This window comes from Lithobates pipiens, unplaced genomic scaffold, assembly GCF_037356315.1.
Source record: "Lithobates pipiens isolate NorthernLeopardFrog02 unplaced genomic scaffold, aLitPip1_a1.2 Scaffold_23, whole genome shotgun sequence".
In the NCBI taxonomy this organism is placed as follows: Eukaryota; Metazoa; Chordata; class Amphibia; order Anura; family Ranidae; genus Lithobates; species Lithobates pipiens.
In genome coordinates this window covers 44,738,384-44,762,135 of record NW_027507785.1, presented here as the reverse complement: position 1 = coordinate 44,762,135, position 23,752 = coordinate 44,738,384, and the positions used below count along the sequence as shown (strand labels likewise).

General features: G+C 39.4%; 1 protein-coding gene across 1 annotated transcript; it reads left to right on the top strand.

The window, feature by feature from the left end:
- The first annotated feature begins 14,554 nt into the window (after nucleotides 1–14,554).
- CISH (cytokine inducible SH2 containing protein) lies at nucleotides 14,555–21,755 on the top strand. The gene is made up of 3 exons (XM_077451508.1): nucleotides 14,555–14,822; nucleotides 16,259–16,515; nucleotides 20,751–21,755. Exons 1-3 carry the CDS (start codon nucleotides 14,776–14,778, stop codon nucleotides 21,263–21,265), a joined length of 819 nt encoding a protein of 272 aa, XP_077307634.1. The 5' UTR covers nucleotides 14,555–14,775; the 3' UTR covers nucleotides 21,266–21,755.
- The last annotated feature ends 1,997 nt before the right edge of the window (nucleotides 21,756–23,752 follow it).

Below are 23,752 nucleotides of genomic sequence, written 5' to 3'. Positions count from 1 at the left end.
AATAATATAAATTTTGAATAATACTAATAATAATAATAATAATAATAATAAAAAGTATTAATAATATAAAAATATATAAAAATATAATAACCTCAATGATAAAAATTATTAATAATAATATAATACTACTAATAATAATAACAAGTATTAATAATAATAATATAAAAAAATATAAAAATATAATATCCTCAATGATAAAATTATTAATAATAATATAATCCTGTATTATAATAATAACATTAATCCTGAATTGAATAATAATTATATTATTATTAATAAATAATGAATATCTGCGCTAAGCGATTTAATTGTTATGAAAATTACCAATTAGTGACCTGCAGCTAATCACTATAACCCAGATATTGGGCACAAAGTAGAGATGCAAGTAATAAAGTCTAGCGCTGCACTTTATTACCTGCATTAATTCCTTTAATATAATAACAATAATAATAATAATCCTGTATAATAATAATAATAATAAAAAATCCTAAATAATAATAATATAAATCTTGTATAATAATAATAATATTAAAAATAATAAAAATCCTGAATAATAATAATATAAATCCTATATAATAATCCTGTATTATAATAATAATAATAATAATAATATAAAAAATCCTGAATAATAATATTAATAATAATATAAATACATAATAATAATAATAATAATAACAATAATAATCCTGTATAATAAAAATGATGATAATAATATAAAAAATCCTGAATAATAATAATATAAATCCTTTATAATAATCCTTTATTATAATCCAAAAAATATCAGAAGCACAAGGTGTCACTGATCCCGGCGCTGGTAATACACTCACCACAGATAAATAGATACTTTTATATATAAACAATATTTTTTTTTTAATAAAAATAATTAAAGAAAAAGTAAAAATAAACATCATAGAATTCACAAGTGATAGTAACACAAGACATTTACACAATCTCTAGTATACCTGCATCACAAACCCGTGGTGCATTGGCTACATTTGCCCAAGCAAGGGGCAGTCTTAATGACATGACATATTGAAATGAGCCATGTATATACATCAAATGTAACTTTTTTTAAATTGCATATAACATAAAAAAATTTAACTTATAATCCCATCGCAAATTAAGTAGATCGTAAGATTAAGTAGACAGTAAGTGGACCGTTAGACAATTGTCATAACAGTAAACTCACATAATATAGGTCAAACAAATCAGTAAAAGGAAATACTAGATCATTGAGGGTTTACATAAGGCTAATAGATACGTATTACTAACCAGTAAACAATATTAAAAAAACAAACAAACAAAAAAAAAAACAACAACCTTTATCGTTTGCGGGATGGGACATCCAAAAAAAAAAACATTAAAAATATATTAAAATATCTTAAAAAATAAATGAATTAGTCAATAGGCGCCTTATATAATTAGGGATAGGGTTGAGCCCTCCAGACCCCAAAGGATATTCCCTGTAAAGATATATACATTGCAGTGCAACTGAAAACCACAGGACTAATAGTCACTAATAAAACAGTTTAGGTCCAGATCTATGTTCATTCCATTAGGACTTAGAGCAGTGATTCTCAACCAGGGTTCCTCCAGAGGTTGTAGGGGTTCCTTCAGCATTAGGCAATTTCTGCCTCTCAGATAAGTTCCCACTGATACCATTCATCTTTTTAACTACCTGTAAGGAGGTAATTCTCCCCGAGGACCACAAGTGTGAGGACCGTTTTCTCCACTGACTATCACACTAATGTATCATGAGTTGTAGATTTCAATTTCTTAGCAGGGGGTTCCCCGAGACCGGAGAACTATTTCAGGGGTTCCCTTGTGTTGAAAAGGTTGAGAAAGGCTGGCCTAGAGTATTGGTCAGATAGATCCATTGGGTTTCACGTTTAGACAACTCATGGACCAAATTGCTGACTATCTTGTCTATTCCCCAAAACCTCAAACCCGCTGGATCCCTGTCATGCCTTTGTCTGAAGTGTAATGAAACACTATGGTCTTTATACCCAATCAGAATATTGTAAATAAGCTCAGAGACCCTCTTGCCCAATGTACCCTTGGTCCTGCCGATGTATACATTAGACAACAAGGGCCCTCTACACCAGCGATTCTCAACCAGGGTTCCATGGAACACCAGGGTTCCTCCAGAGGTTGTAGGGGTTCCTTCAGCATTGGGCAATTTCTGCCTCTCAGATAAGTTCCCACCGACACCATTGATCTTTTTAGCTCTCTGTAAGGAGGTAATTCTTCCCAATGACTACAAGTGTGAGGACCATTCTTCCCACTGACCACAAGTGTAAGGACCATTCTTCCCACTGACCACAAGTGTAAGGACCATTCTCCCCACTGACCACAAGTGTGAGGACCATTCTTCCCACTGACCACAAGTGTAAGGACCATTCTTCCCACTGACCACAAGTGTAAGGACCATTCTCCCCACTGACCACAAGTGTAAGGACCATTCTTCCCACTGACCACAAGTGTAAGGACCATTCTTCCCAATGACCACAAGTGTAAGGACCATTCTCCCCACTGACCACAAGTGTGAGGACCATTCTTCCCACTGACCACAAGTGTAAGGACCATTCTTCCCACTGACCACAAGTGTAAGGACCATTCTTCCCACTGACCACAAGTGTAAGGACCATTCTTCCCACTGACCACAAGTGTAAGGACCATTCTCCCCACTGACCACAAGTGTAAGGACCATTCTCCCCACTGACCACAAGTGTAAGGACCATTCTTCCCACTGACCACAAGTGTAAGGACCATTCTTCCCAATGACCACAAGTGTAAGGACCATTCTTCCCACTGACCACCAGTGTAAGGACCATTCTTCCCACTGACCACAAGTGTAAGGACCATTCTTCCCAATGACCACAAGTGTAAGGACCATTCTTCCCACTGACCACAAGTGTAAGGACCATTCTTCCCAATGACCACAAGTGTAAGGACCATTCTTCCCACTGACCACAAGTGTGAGGACCATTCTTCCCAATGACCACAAGTGTAAGGACCATTCTTCCCAATGACCACAAGTGTAAGGACCATTCTTCCCAATGACCACAAGTGTAAGGACCATTCTTCCCAATGACCACAAGTGTAAGGACCATTCTTCCCAATGACCACAAGTGTAAGGACCATTCTTCCCAATGACCACAAGTGTAAGGACCATTCTTCCCACTGACCACAAGTGTGAGGACCATTCTTCCCAATGACCACAAGTGTAAGGACCATTCTTCCCAATGACCACAAGTGTAAGGACCATTCTTCCCAATGACCACAAGTGTAAGGACCATTCTTCCCAATGACCACAAGTGTAAGGACCATTCTTCCCAATGACCACAAGTGTAAGGACCATTCTTCCCAATGACCACAAGTGTAAGGACCATTCTTCCCACTGACCACAAGTGTGAGGACCATTCTTCCCAATGACCACAAGTGTAAGGACCATTCTTCCCAATGACCACAAGTGTAAGGACCATTCTTCCCACTGACCACAAGTGAAAGGACCATTCTTCCCAATGACCACAAGTGTAAGGACCATTCTTCCCAATGACCACAAGTGTAAGGACCATTCTTCCCACTGACCACAAGTGAAAGGACCATTCTTCCCAATGACCACAAGTGTAAGGACCATTCTTCCCAATGACCACAAGTGTGAGGACCATTCTTCCCAATGACCACAAGTGTAAGGTCCATTCTTCCCAATGACCACAAGTGTAAGGACCATTCTTCCCAATGACCACAAGTGTAAGGACCATTCTTCCCAATGACCACAAGTGTAAGGACCATTCTTCCCACTGACCACAAGTGTAAGGACCATTCTTCCCAATGACCACAAGTGTAAGGACCATTCTTCCCAATGACCACAAGTGTAAGGACCATTCTTCCCAATGACCACAAGTGTAAGGATCATTCTTCCCACTGACCATCACACCAATGTATCATGAGTTGTAGATTTCAAATTTTTAGCAGAGGGTTCCCCCGAGACCGGAGAACTATTTCAAGGGTTCCTCTGTGTTGAAAAGGTTGAGAAAGGCCACTCTAGACCATATACCACATGAGCAGAAAGGCAGGAAAATGAATTCTTTAACTTCAAACTCCATATCATTGGCCATAGATCTAAATCTGCTGAGACCCCGGAGATGAGTGTTGACCCGCTGACATGCCTTACATTTCCTAAAGGCGTAAAATCCCGCTCGATCCCAAAACATTTGGGGTCTGGTGGGAGGATCCAGAACCTTTTTTTTAACTACTTGATCACCAAACGTTGCCGTCCTCCTATATGTAAAAGGAGGAGCATCTGGAAGTACTTTGTTCAAAGTCTTGTCCATTCTCAAAATACCCCAATGCTTCCTAAAAATAGATTCTACGTCTCTAAATTACTCGTGAAAGTTGCTGATAAAAGCCCCATTCATGATTTTTTTTAATCGTGAACTTTTACTCTAGCCACAAGACAAGAGTCCTGTGTGGAAGCTCCAACCTCATGTATCGCTTTGTCCAGATGTTGGGAATTGTAACCCTTTTCGACTAAACGATTCTTAACCACTTCCAGACCGCCGCGCGCCGATATACGCCCCAACTTTTAAAGAGGAATATCGTTGTTATGGCAGTTATGGCGGTATCTTCTTCTTCGGTCGGCAGTCCGGTTTCTGATAATAGTGGTCTGTGCGGCGGATTCGCCGCGAGATCCCTTTTATCGGCGGCGGGAGAGGGACACCCCTCCCGCCACGCTCCGGTGCCCTCCGCCGTTTACCGGAGTCATCGGCAGTGGCGGAGGCGATCGGATGCTCTTCCTTGCTGGGTATGGAGACGAGTGAGGGGGAAGATCCATCCATCTCCATACCATTGCAGGGCGGAAGCAACGTCAAAACGTCACTTCCGCCCATAGATCTTAAAAGGCCATTTTTTATTTTTTTTTTTTTAAATGACAAAATGTTTTTTTTTTTTATATTGTATTTTAATGTAAATATGAGATCTGAGGTCCTTTTGACCCCAGATCTCATATTTAAGAGATCCAGTCATGCTTTTTTTCTATAACAAGGGATGTCTACATTCTTTGTAATAGGAATAAAATTGACACCATATTTTTTTTTCTTTAAAACTGTGTAAAAAAATAAAAATAAAAGGTGAAATAAATAAGAAAAAATATATATTTTTTTCCTTGTCCTGCCCAGCTCGCGTGCAGAAGCAAACGCATATGCGAGCAGCGCCCGCATATGAAAACGGTGTTCAAACCACACATGTGAGGTATCGTCGCGATCGGTAAAGCGAGAGCAATAATTATAGACCTAGACCTCCTCTGTAACTCAAAACATGCAACCTGTAGAATTTTTTTTAAACGTCGCCTATAGAGATTTTTAAGGGTAAATGTTTGTCGACCATTCCACGAGCGGGCGCAATTTTGAAGCGTGACATGTTGGGTATCAATTTACTCGGCGTAACATCATCTTTCATAATATATAAAAAAAATTGGGTTAACTTTACTGTTGTCTTATTTAATTTAAAAAAAGTGTATTTTCCCCCCAAAAAAGTGCGTTTGTAAGACCGCTGCGCAAATACGGTGTGACAGAAAGTATTGCAACGACCGCCAGTTTGATTCTCTAGGGCAGTGATGGTGAACCTTGGCACCCCGGATGTTTTGGAACTACATTTCCCAGCAGTGGCGTAACTAGAACCTTCAGGGCCCCGATGCAAGAAACCATAAAGGCCCCCCCTGAACCCCAGGGGGGCTGTCATATGGCTGAACTGCATCTGTGTGCTTAAAGATTGCAGTGCAGTGTGGGCCGGATTCGGGGGGGGGGGGGACTCTGGCTGGGGAGAACAGACATCGGACTGAGTGGCAATGCATGGAGCAGCTCTGTGTGCTTAAAGATTGCAGTGCAGTGTGGGCCGGATTCGGGGGGGGGGGGGGGGGACTCTGGCTGGGGAGAACAGACATCGGACTGAGTGGCAATGCATGGAGCAGCTCTGTGTGCTTAAAGATTGCAGTGCAGTGTGGGACGGATTTGGGGGGGGGGACTCTGGCTGGGGAGAACAGACATCGGACTGAGTGGCAATGCATGGAGCAGGAGAGGGGTACTCTGAGGAGCCGGCTGAGGACACAGGTCATGCGGGGAATGCACAACTAAAGAGCAGCCAGTGCTATAGTCGAGCGTGGAGCTCTGCTAGTCACCCTCCACCTCCAGCCACCCGTGTGCATGGTGCACTGGTACCCCTAGCTGCCTATGCTGCTGCCGGCCATATGTAGAGGGGGCTGCATGGGCCCCCTGCATTACAGGGCCCGGTTGCGGTCGCGACTGCTGCACCCCCTATAGTTATGCCCCTGTTTCCCAGGATGCTCATCTACACTGCAGAGTGCATGAGCATCATGAGAAATATATAGTTCGAAAACATCTGGGGGTGCCAAGGTTCACCATCACTGCTCTAGGGTGTTAGAGAAAAAAAAATGTATAATGTTTGGGGGTTCTAAGTAATTTTCTAGCAAAAAAACAAACAGTTTTTAACTTGTAAACGCCAAATCTCAAAAAAGAGGCTCGGTCCTCAAGTGGTTAATCTGCTGTGTTTGTGTGGCGTAATCTAAATCCCAAGAGCAGTTCCTGCGAATTCCTGTGAACTGACCTTTTGGGATGTTACGCAACCATAGTGGATGGTGTCCGCTATTAATAGGGATATAACTATTGCGATCAGTTGGCTTAAAATATGCTTTGGTACGCAATAAATGATGGCTTCTCATAACGGTTACATCTAGGTAGTCGATTAGTTCGTTACTCCAATTAAATTCCGATTTGGTGTTGTTGGTGTTCAACCATTCTGAGAACTCAATCGATGAAGCCTCCGATCCCTGCCAAACAAAAGAACAGATCGTCAGTGTAGCGTTGGTAAAAGATGAGTTCTTTCCTCTTTCTACCGTAGATACATTTGTCTTCCCACTCGTTCATGAATAAGTTGGCGAGACTGGGCGTGAATTTAGCACCCATCGCTACACCTCGTTTTTGGTTAAAGGATTTGCCGTCATGCCAAAAATAATTCTGCGTAAGGCAAAATTCTACAACCATCCTGAGAAACTTTTTTTTCTGAATAAAGCGAATATCATCCCTTTGGCAAAACACCCAATTGAGGGCTAGCAATGTGTCGTTGTGCTGAATTTATTGCGTACAATGAAGATACATCCGCCGTTACCAAATACACCTCGGCATTCTCAGGAAAGACCACCTCTTTAATTAATTAGTAGAAATTTAGTGGAATCTTTCAGATAAGCCTTTGTACGTGACTCGCTCCTCTGTAAAAAGTGGTGAAGATCTTGACCGATTCTCGATGTTACGGAATCGAGACCATTTACAATGGGTCTTGCTGGTGGCTCTACTGGATTCTTATGGATTTTTTGGTAAAGTACGGTATATATTGTAGGGATACGACTAAAACTTGGTAATAAAAATAACTTTTATTTTTTTAGTCAACGCTCTCTTATAGAAGCCATAACCAACCAGATTAAAGAGATCCATATAACTATTGGTTGGGTCTTCATCCAGTTGAAAACACCTATCACTATCTGAGAGCATGGACAACGACTGGGAGTGGTAAAATTTTTTAGCCAAAATCACCACCTCCCTTGTCAGCAGAGCGTATAATTAAATTTTTCCTGTTTTCCAGTGCCGCAATACCCTCCTGAATGTATTTGGGATGAACATACTCTTTAGGGATTATGTCTTCCCAGGGAAGCAAGGAGGTCCAGGAAACCCCCCACCCCTCTGAGTCACCCCTTGACTCCGCCCTCTACCCACCTCCGAGCACCGTTCCTTGGGTCCAACCCTTACCCAACTCCCAGTACTGCCCCTTTAAGAGAATACAGAACCCAGTATTTCATATGGAGTTTGTTAATGATAACAAGAAAGGCAATACAATAGATCTAGCAACAATAGACAGTCAAGCAACAATAGATACCCTCCAGCAACAATGCATACCCAACAGCCAGCATCAATTGACCCTTCAGCAACATTAGGCCCCTCTCTCAACAGTAGATCCCACCCACGACTGTCCCCTTGCAACATAAGTCCCACACGCAGCAACAATAGATCCCCTGAAAAAAAAGATTCCATCCAGCATCAATAGACCCTCCAGCAGCCAGCATCAATAGACCCTCCAGCAGCCAGCATCAATAGACCCTCCAGCAGCCAGCATCAATAGACCCTCCAGCAGCCAGCTACAAAGACGCCTCCCTCAACAGTAGATTCCTCCCAGCAATAATTGACCCCCCCTGCAACATAAGACCCACACCCAGCAACAATAGACCCCCCAAAAGCAACAGAAGTCCTCCCCAGCAACAGCAGACCTCCTTCCTTCCCAAAAATAGATCCCCTCCAGCAACAATAGATTCCTCAACAGCCAGCATCAGGACTCTCCAGCACACCCCGGCACCCCTTACCATTCAGTTCTGGAGGTGTCGGAACTGCATTCCCCCAAGTTCCTGCTGAAAAAAAAAAGCCCTGCGTCTTCCAAACCCTTTAAGACTAATTCCTTAAGCTCTTGCCGATCAGCATAACGCCGATTTACGTCGGCACAATGGCACGGCTTTGCAAATGCGCGTGAGCCTGGCGCGCACTCCGCGACCGTGCCCACGGGTCTCGCGGACTCAATGTGACACGGAGCGGCAGAACGGAGAGATGCCTATGTAAACAAGGCATTTCCCTATTCTGCCTAGCGACATGACAGAGATCTACTGCTCCCTGTCATCGGGAGCAGTGATCTCTGTCATGTTGTAGGGAGCCCATCCCCCCCACAGTTAGAATCACTCCCTAGGACACACTTAACCCCTTGATTGCCCCCTAGTGTTTAACTCCTTCCATGCCAGTGTCATTTACACAGTAATTAGTGCATTTTTATAGCTCTGATCGCTGTATAAATGACAATGGTCCAAAAATAGTGTCAAAAGTGTCTGATATGTCCGCCATAATGTTGCAGTCATTATAAAAATCACAGATCACCGCCATTACTAATAAAAAAAATCATAATAAAAATGCCATAAATCTATCTCCAAACCAATCAATATACGCTTATTATGATTTTTTTTTACCAAAAATATGTAAAAGAATACGTATCGGCCTAAACTGAGCAAGAAACTAGTCCATCCTGGAAGGTCCCACCATTGCTGTGTGTTGGGTGGGGGTTTGAGGTTGTGAAGGATACCCTCTCCAGGGGCGATTCCCTCAACCCCCGTCCCCTCTGGTGAACCCCTCATACCTCTCTTCGGACTTTTTCCGATCATTTGCAGAGAATTCCGATGGACAAAGGGCCACGCATGCTCAGATCAAATTACGAGACCAAAGCTATTGGCTACTAGCCTCTACGTAGTCCCGTCCTATGCAACGAACGTCACCACGCTCCGAAGGATCGGATTTTCCGACAACTTTGTCTGACCCGTTTCAGGTAAAATCCGTCGGAAAAAAAATCAGACGGATTTTGTGGTCGGAATGTTTGACCGTGTGTACAAGGCATTACTGTTTATTTTTGCTCTGCAGAGCGCTACCGTCTCTACTGTGGGCACATGTGAAGCCCACTAGCAGTCTCTTCCGGGATATGGTGATGCTGTTTGCCCAGCACGCGCCTCTTGATCTCTCGATGCTTCGACCCGGTGTCCTGTCAGAAAGCCACTACCCATCAGACTATGCGACCGAAGTGACTTGGCGCCGCGGCCATCTTGGTACACCCACACGCATCCGCAGTAAGCCTAGAGCAGTGATGGTGAACCTCGGTACCCCAGATGTTTTGGAACTACATTTCCCATGATGCTCAACTACACTGCAGAGTGCATGAGCATCATGGGAAATGTAGTTCCAAAATATCTGGGGTGCCAAGGTTCGCCATCACTGGCCTAGAGTAATGCCGCGTACACACGACCGGACTTTCCAGCAGACTAGGTCCGAAGGCATTAGTCCGTCGGACAATCCGATCGCGTGTGGGCTGGTCCGATTGATTTTTGAAGAAGATAAATCCGACGGACCTAGAAATAGAACGTGTTTCAAATCTATCCGACGGACTCAATTCCGACGGACTAAAATCGGGAAAAACCGTTCGTCTGTGTGCTGGTCCGACGGGCCAAGTACGACGCAAGGGCAGCTATTGGCTACTGGCTATTGAACTTCCTTGTTTAGTCTCGTCTACGTCATCACGTTCAAAACGAATGGACTATATATATATATATATATAAATATAAGCTGAGTTTACTGTTAAAAATATCTGTGAGAAGCAAGACTCCAGTGGGTGTACAAAGATGTCCGCTTGCTGACTTGTAACCCTAGCCACTTGCTTACCGGGCACTTAAACCCCCTCTCCTGTCCAGACCAAATTTTCTGCTTTCAGCGCTGATGCACTTTGAATGACAATTGCGCGGTCATACAACACTGTACCCAAATTTTTATCATTTTTTTCCCCCCCACAAATAGAGCTTTATTTTGGTGGTATTTGATCACCTCTGCGATTTTTTTATTTTTTGTTAAAAAATGTTAAAAAGACCATTTTTTTAAACAATGTTTTTATATTTTTTTTATATTTTGTTATAAAATTTGGCAAATAGGTCATTTTTCCCCTTCATTCATGTACACTGATGAGGCAGCACTGATGAGCCCCCGATAGGTGGCAGTGATGGGCACCGATGGGTGGCAATAATGGGCACTGATCAGCACTGGTTGGTTACGCTGACAGGCAGCACTGATTGGCACCACTGGTGGGCGTTGATAGGTGGCACTTGTGGACATTGATAGGTGGCACTCATGGGCATTCATAGGTGGCAATGGCAGGTGGCACTGGCAGGGGGAACTGGTGGCACAGATGAGGCAGAATTGCCTCTTCCTCTTCAGGACCGGTGTCCCTTGCACATAAGCCGGCGATCGCTGTCAGTGAGGAGAGAAAAAACAAAAACGATTACTGAACTTTTGTTTACATCGTGTGATCATCTGTCATTGGCCCATAGCTGATCACGTGGTAAGGGGCCGGATCTGTGATCACCCGAGTCTTAGTGACTCAGTGATCACAGGGGGCGCGGGGGGTGCGCGGGGGGCGCGCGGGGTGCGTGCAAAGGGGAGACCGTTACATGAGGTCCGCACTGTGGCCATCAGCACGGCTAGGATTACTGCGGACGAGTGCGGGTGTACCAAGATGGCCGCGACGCAACGTCGCTTCTGTTGCATATTCTGATGGGTAGCGGCTTACCACCGGCGATGCCTGCCGTCCCCTGGGGTTGGTGACACACATATTACATATGTGTGTCACCATTATTAAATTAAATCAATCACTGTGTTCCTTTAATGGGATCTAATTTTTTTCTGCAGATCTATGATATCTTTTTTTTTTTTCTAACAGGGGCCATTTTTTATTTTCTTTTTTTGTTTCAAAACCAGATGTTGCCGTTTGAAACCATTAAAAAAAAAAAAAAAAAAAAGTATACCATTATAATCCTCATTTTCTTCGTCGGCTCCTTCTAACGAGAACAGAGAGTCAAGTTTTGCCCTCCGTGCGTATATATAATAGACGAGCCGTGGCGCGTGGCCACTACCTCCGAAGAAGACGCAATGACGAAACGCGTTAGACGTGACCACGCAGCTCTTCTGTCAGTCAGTCTCAGTGTGTGCCATCCCGGGTCTCATCGCAGCCGATACCATCTAGGGAGGCGGTGAGAGTGACGTACGCTGTGCCGTACAGACGTTTTATTCACATGCTGTTTTATCTCGTGTTTCTTGTAAGCAGATATTATTGTGTGTTGGGGGGGGGGGGGGATTTCCCAAATAAAAAAACAGTATTATGCTATGCTAGTTCCCTTCTTCTTTTGCGTGATGCACTTTATGAACTGCTCTATGAATGAACCAATATAATCCGGGGGCAGGAGTCCTTCCCAGTGTAAGGAGATAACAAGCTCCAGTGCTTGCACCGCTCCTGGAGGAATCTAAGGACGGGAGATCATCCCATAGTGTATGGCGATACAAAACTTCCTAATCGTTTATCTGTGGAGTGTATTACCAGCGGGGATTATCCGTGTACGAGGGGTCTTCTGGTGATGGGATTCAGGCGAGGAGTTTTCTCTTTGCCTCTGAGGGGATACGGAGCAGTACATATACTATAAGAAATTTACGGATTTGTTTTTTCGCATACCGATTGACTATTTAGGTGGTTTTTAAATGCCATTATTTGCACTGAATACTTCTAGTTATTCTGCTAACGCTGCTAGTGCTGGGATGATTATTTCGATTTTTATCTTTGCATATTTTATTAATCTTGTATTATAATAAAAATAATAATCCTGTATAATAATAATAATAATTATAATATAAATCCTGAATAATAATAATAATAATAATAATAAAAAAAATCCTGAATAATAATAATAATAATACTTATAATAATAATAAGAATATAAATCCTGAATAATAATAATAATAATAATAATAATATTATAAATCCTGTATAATAATAATAATAATAATAAAAATAATAGTCCTGTATAATAATAATAATAATACTCTATAATAAAAATTATGATAATAATAATATAAATCCTGTATAATAATAAAAAAATCCTGAATAATAATAATCCTGTATAATAAAAATTATGATAATAATTATATAAATCCTGTATAATAATAAAAAAAATCCTGAATAATAATAATAATCGTGCATAATAATAATAATAATAATAATAATAATAATCATGCATAATAATAATTTAAATTTTGTATAATAATAATAATATAAATCCTGTATAATAATAATATAAATTCTGAATAATAATAATAATCTTGAATAATAATAATAATAATCCTGTATAATAAAAATTATGATAATAATAATAATAATAATAATCCTGAATAATACAAATGATTATAATAATATAAATCATGTATAATAATAAAAAATCCTGAATAATAATAATAATATAAATCCTGTATAATAATAATAATTAAAATTCTGTATAATAATAATAATCCTGTATAATAATAATAATATAAATCCTGGATAATAATATTAATAATAATATAAATCCTGAATAATAATAATCTTGAATAATAATAATAAAAATAATAATCCTGTATAATAAAAAAGATAATAATAATAATTCTGTATAATATAAATGATTATAATAATATAAATCTTGTATAATAATAAAAAATCCTGAATAATAATAATAATAATATAAATCCTGAATAATAATAATAATAATAATAATAATAATAATAATAATAATATAAATCCTGTATAATAATAATATTAATAATATAAATTCTGAATAATAATAATAATCTTGAATAATAATAATAATAATAATCCTGTATAATAAAAATTATGATAATAATAATAATAATAATAATCCTGAATAATACAAATGATTATAATAATATAAATCACGTATAATAATAAAAAATCCTGAATAATAATAATAATATAAATCCTGTATAATAATAATAATTAAAATTCTGTATAATAATAATAATCCTGTATAATAATAATAATAATAATATAAATCCTGGATAATAATATTAATAATAATATAAATCCTGAATAATAATAATCTTGAATAATAATAATAAAAATAATAATCCTGTATAATAAAAAAGATAATAATAATAATAATTCTGTATAATATAAATGATTATAATAATATAAATCTTGTATAATAATAAAAAATCCTGAATAATAATAATAATAATAATATAAATCCTGAATAATAATAATAATAATAATAAAAATAATAATCCTGTATAATAAAAATGATAATAATAATAATAATAATAATAATAATAATAATTCTGTATAATACAAATGATTATAATAATATAAATCTTGTATAATAATAAAAAATCCTGAAAAATAATATAAATCCTGAATAATAATAATAATAATAATAATAATAATAATAATAATAATAATAATTCTGTATAATACAAATGATTATATTAATATAAATCTTGTATAATGATAAAAAATCCTGAATAATAATAATCCTGTATAATAAAAATGATGATAATAATAATAATCCTGTATAATAATAATAACAATAATAATAATAATAATAACAAAGCCAATCATTCGATTTGATTTGATTTGATATGGGATTTGTACTGCGCCGAATGCGCTCCGTTGGGGGGGTTTCATTCGACGGGAATTTGTAGCATGGAGGCACGGGGGGGAGCCTCTCATATCACAGCAATGTTGCAGATTTTGCAGGAAGCCATTGATCTGAACGGTTGTTTGGAGACAGCGCGGTGCAGGTGCACTCCAGAGGACACGCAGTCCTTTTCTTTCCTTTTTTTCGCAAGCGTTAAAAAAAATGGAATTTCATAAACAGCAACCGAACGGCGTGGAAAAGCCTGGGGCACATCCTGCAGGCTGGCAGCTGCGATCACCCCTGCGTCTGAGGACAAGCAGGCTGCAACAACTCCTCCCAGGGCTGAGCCCAGCCACCAGACCGCCGCCTCCTCCTGCCCTCTGCCATTGGTGGATTTGCATGGCCCAGCCCAGTTTTTCCTGGAAAGTTCTTGGAAATATATAAGCTTAGTTCTGCTGTTAAGATTGGGGCAGCGTACTGACACACACCCAAAGCTTCTATATATAGGCAGAGCGCGGCGGACGGTCACAGACGGTCGCTGCGCTGCCGAGAGAAGGAACTGTTGTCAGCGCACCATCCCTCGTCACCTCCAGCTAACCTGAAAACCACCATTCCCCGGAGACGACCTTCGCCAGCTTCCGCGCTGCGCAGCCAAGCCGTCTCCACGAGAGACTTTTATGCCTTTTCGTTCTTCGTGGACGGATATGATTCTTTGTGTGAGAGGGTAAGACGCGCAACGTGATTCCATGTCCAGGAACGAGTGGAGAGCGCGTGACGTAGGGGGGGGGGTTGCGTGTTTTGTTTTTCGATACATCGTGTTCATTCGGGATCGTGTGAGATTATCGCCTTTGTTTCCTTTTCTGTATTTGTCGCCTTAGTCTTCAAACTGTCGTGGTGACCTACCACGTCTTTGCGGGTCACCCGCCCCCATCTGTAGGTCGCCCGTCTCATGACGTCATCTGTAGGTCACCCGTCTCCTGACGTCACCCTCACTACAACATCTATTTTCTACCTTCAGTCAATAGAATGTTACAATTGTTGGCATTTGTTACATCGGTTTCCTTTTCTGTATTTGTCACCTTTGACGCTAAACTGTCGCAGTGACCTCACACTTTGTGGGTCACTCGCCGCCCATCTGTACGTCGCCCATCTCACGACGCCACCCTCCCTATAAAATCTTCTTCTTTCTACCTTCACTCTATAGAATGTCACATTGTTTTATTTTGAGATCTCGTGAGAATGTTACAATTGTTGCATTTTGTTACGTATTCTGTATTTGTCGTTAAACTGTCGCAGTGACCTCACACTTTTTGGGTCAGTCGCCCGCCCCCCCCCCCCCCAATTGTCTGTCGCCCCCATCTCATGATGTCACCCTCCCTATAATGTCTTCTTTCTACCTTCAGTCAATAGAATGTTACATTGTTGCATTTGTTACAGTGGTTTCCTTTTCTGTATTTGTCGCCTTTTGTCTGTCGCAGTGACCTCACACTTTGCGGGTCACTCGCCCCCCATCTGTACCTCGCCCATCTCATGACGCCACCTTCCCTATAACATCTTCTTTCTACCTTCGCTCTATAGAACGTTACATTGTCTTATTTCAGGATCACGTGAGAATGTAACAGTTGTTCATTTGTTACCTTTTCTGTATTTGTCGCTAAACTGTCACAGTGACCCCGCACTGTGCGGGTCACTCGCCCCATCTGTACCTCGCCCGTCCCAGGACCTCACCCTCCCTATAACGTCTTCTTTCCACCTTCATGCTATAGAACGTTACATTGTTTTATTTCGGGATCATGTGAGAATGTCACAATTGTTGCATTTGTTACCTTTTCTGTATTTGTCACTAAACTGTCACAGTGACCTCACACTTTGCGGGTCACTCACCCCCATCTGTACGTCGCCCGTCTCATGATGTCACCCTCCCTATAACGTCTTCTTTCCACCTTCACTCTATAGAACGCTACATTGTTTTATTTCGGGATCATGTGAGAATGTTACAATTGTTGAATTTGTTAGCTTTCTTTCCTTTTCTGTGTTTGTCGCCTCTGTCTGTAAACTGTCGCGGTGACCCGCCCTGTCTTTCGGCGGGTCACTCGCCCCCCCCCCCCCGCCCCATCCACACATCGCCCGTCTAATCATTTTCTTTTTCTCTACCTTCAGTCCACAGAGCCTGTTGGCCGATCAGAGGGGCTGTCGACCTTCTTCGTGCCTGGGGGTCCCCGGATTTGCCTCCGACCAAGTCATGCACCCCTTGAGCCCGCCGATCTACCCCGCGCAGCAGCAGCAGCAGCAGCAGCCGCCGCGGGGCTCGCCGGAGCTGCCGCCCAGGGCGACCCCGCCTCCGCCTCCCGCTCAGAGGGACCCCGAAGAGGACCTGCTGTGCATCGCCAGGACTTTCTGCTACCTGCGGGAATCCGGTAAGTCCCCACAAATGGAAAAATTGTAAAAAAAAAAAAAAAAAAAGGACGTCTGTTTCTGAAAATGTATGTAATGAATGGGTTAAAAAAAAAAAAAAAAGAAAAAAAATATATTAAAAAAATATATAATATATATATATATATATATATATAATATAATATAATATAATATAATATAATATAATATAATATAATATAAAAGAAAGAAATATATATATATATATATATATATATATATATATATATATATATATATATATATATATATATATATATATATATATATATATATATAAAAGAGAGAAAAAAAATATATAAAAGAAAGAAAAAAAATATATAAAAGAAAAAGAAAGCGAGGGAACTGGGTTGGCTGTTTCAGGATATAATTAGCTCCAATAGAAATCATGTATCTGTGCGGGGAATACCGGGAGGAATAATAGGGATTTCTGAGAAAACAGACACGTGGGACGAGATGTGCCGAGAGCAGCCGTGACGTCTGAAATACCAAGAAAGATTTAATCACTTCCCTGGAAGCCGCTTCCACTCAACTGCTTTGTAGGCACACCAAGCTCCAATAAACTCCGCGAGGACAATAAAATCCGCCGCCCCAATCCGATCCGCCAAAAACAACTTTATTTTATACGTGGAATACAAAAAAAAAAAAAAAAAAAAGACAAATTCCGACTTTTAGGAAATGTTTTCAAAAAATCTTTTTTTTTTTTTACGGTGAAGCACAAGGGGCGTCGTCAACGCGACCGACTATGAGCCGCCATCAACCCCACATAGAAATCTTTATTTCTACTGCTAAAGGGCCTCATTATATCTGTAATCTGTACATTATTGGCCAGTATTGATCCGAAAGGATAACTCATTGATCACAGATTGTTTTTTTTTTTTTTTTTGCACCCCCTGAAGTCATATCAGTTTTTTGTTATACTTGTTTTATTTGACATAAGTTATATCTGCTATCTTTTGATGCTTTTTATGGTGATTATTGGACAGTATTGATCAGAAGGATAACTCATTGATCACAGATTGGTTTTTTGAACCCCCCACCCAAAAAAGTAAAAAAATAACGAAGTCATATCAGTTATTTGTTTTTCCTGTATTTGTTTACATGCGTTATTTATGCAATCAATATAATGCTTTTTTATGCAGATTTTTAGACAGTATTGATCTGAAGGTTCACTGATTTATTGATCGCAGGTTTTTATCACCCTCCGAATGCCCTCCCCCCCCCCACACACACAAAAAAGGGCCTCATTATATCAGCAACCTTTTTTTATATTGATTATTGGCCAGTATTGATCCGAAGGATAACTCATTGATCACAGATTGTTTTTTTTTTTTTGCACCCCCTGAAGTCATATAATTTTTTTGTTATACTTATTTCATTTTACATACATTATATCTGCAAATCGTTTAATGCATTGTATACCGATTATTAGACAGTATTGATCTGAAGGATAACTCATTGATCACAGATTGGTTTTTGCAACCGCCCCCCCCCCCCAAAAAAAACAAATAAAGTAAAAAAAAAAAAATGAAGTCATATCAATTATTTGTTTTACTTGTATTAGTTTACATATGTGATATATACAATCAATATAATGCTTTTTTATGCAGATTTTTTTAGACAGTATTGATCTGAAGGTTCACTGATTGATTAATGGATCATTAATTTTATTTGCAACTATTTTTACCACTAAAGGGTTTCATTATATCAGCAACCTGTTTTATACAGATCATTGGACAGTATTGATCACAGATTGTTTTTTGCAAGCCCCCCCCCCCCCCCAAAAAAAAAAGTCATATCAGTTATTTGCCTTATCTATCTTCTTTTAGATACATTATATCTGCAATCAATATAATACTTTTTTCTATGCAGATTTATGGACCGTATTGATCAGAAGGCTAACTGATTGATTGTTTGATCACATGATTGTTTTCTGCAAACCAATCCCCCCACCCCCCCAAAAAAAAATCTTTAATTTTTTTTTTGCACCCCCTAAAGCCATATCAGTTCTTTGTTCTACTGATTTCATTTTATATACGTTATAGCTGCAGTCATTTAATGCTTTGTATACCGATTATTGGACAGTATTGATCTGAAGGATAACTCATTGATCACAGATTGGTTTATGAACCCCCCCCAAAAAAAAATAAAAAAAATAAAGTAAAACAAAATGAGGTCATATCATTTTTTTTACCTGTATTAGTTTACATGCGTTATATATATATATATAATATAATGCTTTTTATGCAGATTTTTAGACAGTATTGATCTGAAGGTTCACTGTTTTTTTGCACCCCCCCCCCCCAAAAGTTAAAAAAAAATAAAGTAATTTCATAAGATTAATCGATTGATTACAGATTATTTTGCAACAAAAAATACATTCAAATCTCACCACCAAAAGGCTTTATTATATGTATATGTTTTATATTGATTATTAGCCATACAGTATTGACCAGTAGGGATTACTAATTGATCACATATTGTTTTTTTTTTTTTTTTAACAAATCCCCCCCCCCCAAAAAAAAAAAAAGTTGAAAAAAACTGAAGCCATATCAGTTTTTTGTTTTACTGAAGGTTCATTGATTGAGCACAAATTGCTTTTTGCAACCCCCACCCAAAGAAAAAAATAAATTTCACCACTAGAGGGCCTCATAATACCTGCAACCTGTTTTATACAGATTATTGTACAGTATCGATCACAGATTGTTTTTTGCAAGCCCCCCCCCCCCCTTTATCCCGACATATAATATCCCCCAAATGTCAACGGTCAAAGTTACAACTGCCATCCAACGATGGCGCATTAACTGTCTGGTTTAACTCTGCGGCCTCTGAATCTGATGTGATGTAAGCGAGCCCGTTCAGAGTTATTTTTGAAAACTTTATTTGGAATAAATAAAGTTCAGGAAAAAAATATATATATAAGATTTTACAAAGAAATATAATATGATACCATATAATATAAAAAATACAGTACGAAAGTAACATATGATATAAAATAATATATATATATATATATATATATATATATATATATATATATATATATAATACAGTATGAAAGAAACAATATATTGTACAATATAATACAAATAATACAGTATGAAAGTAACATAATATAATATGATACAATATAATATATATATATATATATATATATAATAAAGTATGAAAGTAACATAATATATTATGATAAATATAATTTATATAATAATATGAATAATACAATATGAAAGTAACATAATATAATAATATGATCAATATAATATATATAATACAGTATGGAAGTAATATAATATGATAAATATAATACAGTATGGAAGTAACATAATATAATATAATAAATATAATATATATAATACAGTATGGAAGTAATATAATATGATAAATATAATATAATACAGTATGGAAGTAACATAATATAATATAATAAATATAATATATATAATACAGTATGGAAGTAATATAATATAATAAATATAATATATATAATACAGTATGGAAGTAATATAATATAAGATAATATAATATATATAATACAGTATTGAATATAATATGATAAATATAATATATATAATACAGTATGGAAGTAATATAATATGATATAATATATATAATACAGTATGGAAGTAATATAATATAAGATAATATAATATATATAATACAGTATTGAATATAATATGATAAATATATATATATAATACAGTATGGAAGTAATATAATATAAGACAATATATATATATATAATACAGTATTGAAGTAATATAATATGATAAATATAATATATATAATACAGTATGGAAGTAATATAATATAATAAATATAATATATATAATACAGTATGGAAGTAATATAATATAAGATAATATAATATATATAATACAGTATTGAATATAATATGATAAATATAATATATATAATACAGTATGGAAGTAATATAATATGATAAATATAATATATATAATACAGTAAGGAAGTAATATAATATGATACAATATAATATAATACAGTATGGAAGTAATATATAATGATTCAATATAATACAGTATAATATATTTTACAATTTTGAAAATAAAATCCAGCATTTTGGGGCTAATGACGGTAAAGCCGGAGACGGCCTGCAAAATAATAATCAGGAAAAAAAAGGTGATGATGTCATTGTAAAAATGGTGCGTTTTACGCCAATGTTTCTAACCGCGTCCATGTTCTGCTCTCCTTCCAGGTTGGTACTGGGGCTCCATCACTGCCACAGAGGCCAAGCAGAAGCTGCAGAAAATGCCGGAAGGAATTTTTCCTGGTACGGGACAGCACCACCCGAGCTACCTCTTCACCCTATCGGTCCGGACTAACCGCGGACCCACGAACGTTCGGATTGAGTATTCCGACAGCCTTTTCCGACTGGACTCCAACTGGCTCTCCAAGCCGCGAATCCTCTCTTTCCCGGACGTGGTCAGCCTGGTCCAGCACTACGTCTCGTCCTGCAGCTCCGACAGCGCCAAAGAGCCTGCCAGCCAACCGCCGTCGCCGCCGCCGCCGGAGCCCAGCCCCTTGAAGGAACCCGCGGCCGTCCACCTTCGGCTCCTGCAGCCCTTGCACCGAAGCGGAGAGAGCCCGAGTTTGCAGCACCTGTGCCGGCTTCAGATCAACCAGAGCATGGCGCCCGGCGCGGAGGTGACGGAACTGCCGCTGCCACGCAGGATGGCGGAGTACCTGCAGAGGTACCCTTTTAAGCTCTGATGGTTTTCAGGGATGGACATTTTTATTTTTTATTTTTTCAACACATACTTCCCACACAAATGGGCGAAAGTCCGAGACTGTAAATATTCCTGATATTTATTATAAATCCCCCCACCCAACGTTTTATTTTCCAGCACTGATAGCTGCCCAAAGATTATCACTCAGCAGCGGAACTGCGGCGCCAACCGAACTGCTCGGCGTTCGCTGATGTAGTCACTATAATAGTGACCGCGGCGAAACGCCGGTTATTACGAACTTTTGTCACCTGCTTCTTGCTGGCGGTCTGTCTTCGCCGGATCTACGTCACGGGGGAATTGGAGATCTGTAACTGAATCTCGCAGACCGCCATCTTGGGCGGAGACCACTTTCCAGGCCTGTGGCTACCGAAAAACACTAAAACTCCCGCCGTAGCGGGACAGTTGGGGCAGAGTGGGAACAATATGGTTTTCTTCCAGTTCTCTGGATGACAATAAATAGGATTTGATATAAATTTTGTTGTCATGTTGTTGTTTTCAACTTGGGTTTGTTTTATGCTGGGGTTTTCTTTTACACTGGGGGGTTTATTTTATGCTGGGTGCACTGCTGGGATTGTAATCATCTAGAGGGTGAACATGCAAAATTGTACCCCCCCCACCCCCCCCCAAGATGTATTTGCATTATGTGGCTGCAAAAATCCACCCCCCCTAAAAATAAATTAACCTTACCCCCAAAACAGAAAATACCCCTCCCCCAGTACAAATCCACCCCCCTGCTGAAATCCCCCCTCCCAGTACAAATCTTTGCCTACCATCCCCCAAATCCACCCCATTACAGCCCCCCCCCAAGATGTATTTGCATTATGTGTCAGCAAAATCCAGCCCCCCCCTTCAAAAAAATTAACCTTACCCCCAAAACATAAATTTCCCCTCCCCCCCATCACAAATCCACCCCTGCTGAAATCCCCTCTCCCAGTACAAATATTTGCCCTAACATCCCCCAAATCCCCCCCCCCCCAGTACAATCTGGCGACCCCCCAGTTTCCCCTCCTTGCACAAATCTCCGACTCAAATTCCCCTCCCAGCATAAATCCACCTCCCCCAATTATCCCTACTAGCACAAATTTACCCACCCCCCCAAAAAAAATTCCCCTGCTAGCGCAAATCCCCTCCACCCTCTACCATATCACAAATCCCCCATATAGCAGAAATCCTCATCCCGATCTCTCCTCCCCAATGCAAATCCCTCTAAACCACCACTCCTAGCACCCCCCCCCCCAAGATGTATTTGCATTATGTGTCAGCAAAAATCCACCCCCTGCTTAAATCCCCCCTCCCAGTACAAATCTTTGCCTACCATCCCCCAAATCCACCCCATTACAGCCCCCCCAAGATGTATTTGCATTATGCGTCAGCAAAAATCCAGCCCCCCCTTCAAAAAAATTAACCTTACCCCCAAAACATAAATTACCCCTCTCCCCCATCACAAATCCACCCCCTGCTGAAATCCCCTCTCCCAGTACAAATATTTGCCCTATTATCCCCCAAACCCCCCAGTACAACCCCCTCCCCCCATTCCCCCTCCTTGCACAAATCACCCTCTGAAATTTCCCTCCCAGAATAAATCTCCCTCCCCTCAATTATCCCTACTAGTACAAATTTACCCCCTGCCAAAAAAAATCCCCTCCCCCTCTACCATATCACCTCTTCTAGCACAAACTCCCCAAAATCCTCCCTTCTAGCAGTAATCCTCACCCCAATCTCCCCTCCCAATGCAAATCCCTTTAAATCACCACTCGTAGCACCCCCTCACCCCCCAAATTTCCTCACCAAAGAATTCTTATCCCCTCTCCCAATCTCCTTGTGGCACATCACACCTCACATGATACCACAGTGCCCAGGGCCCCTGTCCCTCTTGCCCACCCCTTGTCCTGGCCATGGCTGAGGGTTTATTTTATGCTGGAGGTTTGCTTAATGCTGGGAGTCTTCTACGTTGTGCAGTTGGCTGATTGTCCCGGATACGCCTTGATGCCGCACTACAGACGGAAAACACCACCACTGAACTTTGTATGTTCTAGATAAAAGATTTTATTGCAACATATAACCTAAAAAAGTGCCAAATCCACCCATTTCATTTATTTCAAGAATTGTTTTTATTTTTAGTTGCTTCAGATGACTCCAGCTTTGACCTGAGTGGAACAAAAATGTCAGTGGGCATGCTAATTTTGGAAGAGTGCCAATGCACACAATAGCACTGTGTGGCACAGAGGACAAGTGACGCGCTAAAAAAATAATAATAAAAAAAAAAAAAAAAAATATGCAGAATGTGGCCAGGAACTTTGCTGAAAAAAGGGGCGGGTTTTAATGAAATTGGTCAAATTAAAAACATGAAAACATTTTAAAAAAATTCACTTTTTTTAGATAAAATTTGCCAGATCCATGTCTGACATTCAGGCATGTAAATCAGACCTTGGCATGCTGGTGTTTGTAGTTCCTCAGTGGTACAAAGCTG